Below are 6,403 nucleotides of genomic sequence, written 5' to 3' on the forward strand. Positions count from 1 at the left end.
GATAAACAGCTGTCTCTAATTACATTGCACCCTGAGCTATAAAAGCCAGTGGTTCTGTTCAGAAAGGGAAAGTGATAGAAAGAGAGAGATGATAGCAGGCTTAATCATTGTAGGCTGAGATTGAATGTGATATAGATCATTGCTGGAGACTTTGATTGTGGATATACGTGTGTGTTTGTTTATCAGAAGAGCGTTGGTAATGTACTGTGTTAGTTGTTGCTGGGAGCAGTTGGTATGTTCCGTGTGAGATTGTTGCTCAGCTAGAGCTTATTGATGTCCTTTGTTTATTAGTTTGTTTGGTATTGTTTGATATTCTGCTTCATTTGTTCCAGGGGAGGAAGGGAGCGCACCTAGGAGTGCTATAGGCAAGGCCCGCGGGCATACCCAGTATATCCGCTATAATTTCACTGTCTAGGCACACTAGAGTAAGACTCTGGGCGGCCACCCCTTATTTTGGTTAGGGCACCAGGTGGTGGTAAGTTCAGGTAAGTAGACGAGTAGCAGGATTAGATAGGAAGAGGGGATATGACCTTTACTTTTATTGGTTCCGTTCCAGCCACTTTCCCACTAATTACCGTGATAGGAAATAACTCCTAGTAAGCGGTCAATTCTGCCTTTTTGTCGTCCTTACTCCGCACCTACAGTCTCCTCTTTCGCTATCATCGGAGAGTTGCAGTTGGTAGCAGGGTGTTGCGTTCCTCATTCACAGAGGCGTGGTAACACCTGCTGGAAGGTGACCTCCGTCCCAGTCTCAAATCTCTGGAAGACTGAACAGGTTTCCTCAAGAATTTCCCTGATATTTGCGCCATTCCTTCTAATTCTGACCAGTTTCCCAATCCTGCCGATGAAAAACACTCCCACAGCATGATGCTCCACACCATGCTTCACTGTGGGAGGTGTTCTCGGGGTGTTAGAGAGGTGTTGGATTTGTGTCAGACATAACGTTTTCCTTGATGCAAAAGCTAAATTTCTCATCTGACCAGAGTACTTCTTCCAATATGTTTGGGGAGTCTCCCACGTGCTTTTGGGCGACCACCAAACGTGTTTGCTTATTTCTTTTCAAGCAATGGCTTTTTTTTCGGCATCTCTGTGAAGCCGCTCTATGAAGTGTACGACTTAAGCGGTCCTATGACAGATACTCCAATCTCCACTGTGGAGCTTTGCAGCTATAGAGGTTTTATTTGGTCTCTTTTTTACGTCTCGGATTAATGCCCTCCTTGCCTGGTCCATGAGTTTGCGTTGCGGTACTCCTCTTGGCAGGTTTGTTGTGTGCCTATTCTTTTCAATTTTTTTTAGATAATGGATTTAATGGTGCTCCGTGGGATGTTCAAAGTTTCTGATATTTTTTTATAACTCAACCCTGATCTGTACTTCTCCACAACTTTGTCCCTGACCTGTTTTGAGAGTTCCTTGGTCTTCATGGTTCCGCTTGCTTGGTGGTGCCCCTTGCTTAGTCTTTTTGCAGATTCTGGGACATTTCAGAACAAGTGTATAAATACTGAGATCATGTGACACTTAGATTGCACACAGGTGGARTTTATTTAACTAATTATGTAACTTCTGAAGGTAATTGGTTGCACCAGATCTTATTTGAGGGGCTTCATAGCAAAGAGGGTGAATACATATGCACGCACGACTTTTCAGTGAACATTTTTTTAGAATTTTTTTAAATAAGTAATTTTTTTCATTTCAATTTACAAATGTAGAATATTTTGTGTCTGTCCATTACATGAAATCCAAATAAAAATTCATTTAAATTACAGGTTGTAATGCAACAAAATAGGAAAAACACCAAGACGGATGAATACTTTTGCAAGGCACTGTACTATGGAAAGCTGTTAATTAGATCAGAATATCRATTTTGATTATATTAGAAGATGGCGCCGAAGGGGAGCGCTGCCGTCTTATCGACTCTTAACCAGCCATGCTATTTTGTTTGTTTTTTCGCGTTGTTCGTAATTTGTTTTGTGCATAATGTTGCTGCTACCATCTCTTATGACCGAAAACAGCTTCTGGACATCAAAACTAGGATTACTCACCTCAAATTGGACGAGGAGTTCTTCTTAAATGAGTAGGARGCAAGGGATATACTACAGACACCCGACCAGACACAGATCCCCGTGATTCACTGGAAAAGGAAACGTATGATTCGCAGAAAGAGATCAGGATGCCTTGTGAGGATCAGGAGACGAGTGGCTAATCTGCCCTTGCCTTCCCTTCTGCTAGCTAACGTTCAATTGCTGGGAAATAAATGSGACGAACTGAAAGCACGTATATCCTACCAATGGGACATTAAAAACTGCATGTTAAATGTGCAACCAAAGGGAAACAATTTCTAGACCATCTTTACTCCACACACGGAGACGCGTACAAAGTTCTCCCTCGCCCTCCATTTGGCAATCAGACCATAACTTTATCCTCCTGATTCCTGCTTACAAGCAAAAATTTAAGCTGGAAGCACCAGTGACTCGGTCTATAAAAAAGTGGTCAGATGAAGCAGATGCTAAARTACAGGACTGTTTGGCTATCATAGACTGCAACATGTTCCGGGATTCTTCCGATGGCATTGAGGAGTACACCACATCAATCACTGGCTTCATCAATAAGTGCATCAAGGACGTCGTCCCCACAGTGACTGTACGTACATATCCCAACCAGAAGCCATGGATTACAGGCAACATTCGCACTGAGATAAAGGGTAGAGCTGCCACTTTCAAGGAGCGGGACTCTAACCGGAAGCTTATAGGAAAATCCTGCTATGCTCTCCGATGAACCATCAAACAGGCAAAGCATCAATACAGGACTAAGACCAAATTGTACTAAACCGGCTCCGACGCTTGTCGGATGTGGCAGGCCTTGCAAACTTTTACAGACTACAAAGGGAAGCACAGCCGAGAGCTGCCCAGTGACACGAGCCTACCAGATGAGCTAAATAACTTCTGTGCTCGCCTCGAGGCATATAYCACTMAAACATGCYTGATAGCATCAGCTGTTCCGGACGACTGTGTGATCACGCTCTCCGCAGKCGATGTGAGTAAGACCTTTAAACAGYTCAACATTCACAAGGCCGCTGTGTCAGACGGATTACCAMGACATGTACTCCGAGCATTCSCTGACCAACTGGCAAGTGTCTTCACTGACATGTTCAACCTCTCCCTGTCTGAGTCTGTAATARCAACATMTTTCAAGCAGACCACCATAGTCCCTCTGCCCAAGAACACTAAGGTAACCTGCCTAAATGACTACCAACACGWAGCACTCATATCTGTAGCCATGAAATGCTTTGAAAGACTGGTCATGGCTCACATCTATATGAAAATGATATTAATTTACTACAGCMCAACCCTCCTGTATTCCCTGTTCACTCATGACTGCACGGCCAGGCATGACTCTAACACCATCATTAAGTTTGCTGATGACACAACAYTGGTTGGCCGACAATGATGAGACAGCCTATATGGTGGAGGTCAGAGACCTCACTGTGTGGTGCAAGGACAACAACCTCTCCCRCAARGTGATCAAGACAAAGGAGATGATTGTGGACTACAGGAAAAGGAGGACCGAGTATGCCTCCATTCTCATTGGCGGGGCTGCCAAGAAGGTCAGCATTCCGGAGTCGCCTCTTCACTGTTGACGTTGAAACTAGTGTTTTGCAGGTACTATTTAATGAAGCTGCCAGTTGAGGACTTGTGAGGCATCTGTTTCTCAAACTAGACACTCWAATGTACTTGTCCTCTTGCTTGCTTTGTTTGTAAATTATTTTGTACATTATGTTGCTGCTACAGTCTCTTATAACCYAAAAGAGATCTGGATATCAGAACAGCAATTACTCACCTCTAACTGGACAAAGATTTTTTCTTTAATGAGTCTGACACAAAGGATATGTTMTTGCTCCCGGACCACACCCAATCCCCGTCATTCGCATGAAGAAAAGACGGAGATACAGGGGGCCGAGATCCGTGGGCCTTGTGAGAATTCATCGGCGAGTGGGTAACCAGCCTCTACCATCCGTTCTATTGGCCAACGTGCAATCACTGGAGAATAAACTGGATGAGCTCTGTTCCAGACTATCCTACCAACAGGACATTCAAAACTGTAATATCTTARGTTTCACTGAGTCTTGGCTTAACGACGACGCGGATAATATACAGTTGGCTGGGTTTTCCATACATCYGCAGGACAGAACAGCTACGTCCGTTAAGATTAGGTGTGGTGGTGTGTGTCTATTTGTTAAGGAATATTAAGGAAGTCTCTAGGTTTTGCTCGCCTGTGGTAGTGTATCTCATGAAAAGCTGTAGACCACACTATCTACCAAGAGAGTAGCCGTTTATTTACCACCACAAACCGATGCTGGCACTAAGACCGCACTCAACAAGCTGAAAAAGGCCATAAACAAACAAGGAAATGCTCATCCAGAAGCGGCGCTCCTGGTGGCCGAGGACTTTAATGCAGGCCAACTGAAATCTTTTTTTACTAATTTTTACCAGCATGTCACATGTGCAACCAGAGGGAAAAAACTATAGACCACCTTCACTCCACACACAGAGAAACGTACAAAGATCTCCCTCAACCTCAATTTGGCAAATCTGGACATAATTCTATCCTCCTGATTCCTGCTTACAAGCACAAGCTAAAGCAGGAAGTACCAGTGACTCGCTCAATACGGAAGTGGTCTGATGACGCAGATGCTACACTAAAGGACTGTTTTGCTAGCACAGACTGAATATGTTCCGGGATTCATCTATGGCATTGAGGAGTATACCACCTCTGTCACCGGCTTCATCAATAAGGTGCATCGACGACGTCGTCCCACAGTGACTGTACGTACATATCCCAACCAGAAAGCCATGGATTACAGTCAACATCCGCTAGAAGCTAAATGCTGGAGCTGCCGCTTTCAAGGAGCGGAACACTAATCCGGACGCTTATTAGAAATCCCGCTATGKCCTCAGACGAACCATCAAACAGGCAAATTGTCGATACTGCACTAAGATTGAATCGTACTACATCGGCTCTGATGCTCATCGGGTGTGGCAGGGTTTGCAAACTATTACGGACTACAAAACAAAAAGCTGTCCAGTGARGCAAGCCTYCCAGATGGGCTAAATGCCTTTTATGCTCGCTTCGAGGCAAGCAACARTGAAGTATGCATGAGAGCACCAGCTTTTCCAGACGACTGTGAGATCACSCTCTCCATAGCCGATGTGAGCAAGACCTATAAACAGGTCAACATTCACAAGGCCGCAGGGTCAGACCAATTACCAGGCCGTGTGCTCACAGCATGCTCGGATCAACTGTCAAGTGTCTTCACTGACATTTTCAACTTCTCCCTGACCAAGTCTGTAATACCTACATTTTTCAATCAGACCACCATAGTCCCTGTGACCAAGAAAACGAACGTAACCTGCCTAAATGACTACCGCCCCACAGCACTAACATTGGTAGCAATGAAGTGCTTTGAAAATATGGTCATAGTTCACATAAAACCATCATCCAAGAAACATTAGACCCAGTCCAATTCGCATACCGCACCAACAGATCCACAGATGTTGCAATCTCAATTGTACTCCACACTGCCCTTTCCCATCTGGACAAATGGAACACCTATGTGAGAATGTTGTTCATTTACTACAGGTCAGTGTTCAACACCATAGTGCCCACAAAGCTCATCACTAAGCTAAGGACCCTGGGACTAAACACCTCCCTCTGCAACTGGATCCTGGACTTCCTGATGGGCTGTCCCCAGGTGGTAAGGGTATGCAACAACACATCTGCCACGCTGATCCTCAACACGGGGGCCCCTCAGGGGTGCGTGCTTGGTCCCCTCCCGTACTCCCTGTTCACCAACGACTGCGTGGCCAAGCACAACTCCAACACATCATTAAGTTTGCTGATGACACAACGGTGGTAGGCATGATCACCGACAACGATGAGGCAGCCTATAGTGAGGAGGTCAGAGACCTGGCATTGTGGTGCCAGGACAACAACCTCTCCCTCAACATGAGGAAGACAAAAGGAGATGATCGTGGACTCCAAACTCAACAAGACAGTCGTGAAGAGCACGACAATGCCTTTGTCCCCTCATGAGACTGAAAAGATTTGGCATGGGTCCACAGATCCTCAAAAAGTTATTCAGATGCACTATCGAGAGCATCCTGACCGGTTGCATCTCCGCCTGGTATGGCAACTGCTTGGCATCCGACCGTAAGGCGCTACAGATGGTAATGCATACGGCCCAGTACATCACTGGGGACAAGCTTCCTGCCATCCAGAACCTATATAATAAGTGGTGTCAGAGGAAAGGCCATAAAATTGTCACCCAAGTCATAGACTGTTCTCTCTGCTACCGCATGGCAAGCGGTACCGGAGCGCTAAGTCTAGGTCGAAGAGGCTTCTAAACAGC

At 45.3% G+C, this 6,403-nt stretch overlaps 1 protein-coding gene across 1 annotated transcript in view; it reads left to right on the forward strand.

The window, feature by feature from the left end:
- The window catches only part of LOC111974393 (protein kinase C-binding protein NELL1), a 372,315-nt gene that overhangs the window by 343,493 nt on the left and 22,419 nt on the right, over positions 1-6,403 (forward strand). The window contains exon 14 of the mRNA XM_070447366.1: positions 3,384-3,601. Coding sequence (XP_070303467.1) covers positions 3,384-3,601 — 218 coding nt within the window. The remainder of the gene's footprint in view (positions 1-3,383; positions 3,602-6,403) is intronic.

This window comes from Salvelinus sp. IW2-2015, linkage group LG15 (genome assembly GCF_002910315.2).
Source record: "Salvelinus sp. IW2-2015 linkage group LG15, ASM291031v2, whole genome shotgun sequence".
Classification (NCBI taxonomy): Eukaryota; Metazoa; Chordata; class Actinopteri; order Salmoniformes; family Salmonidae; genus Salvelinus; species Salvelinus sp. IW2-2015.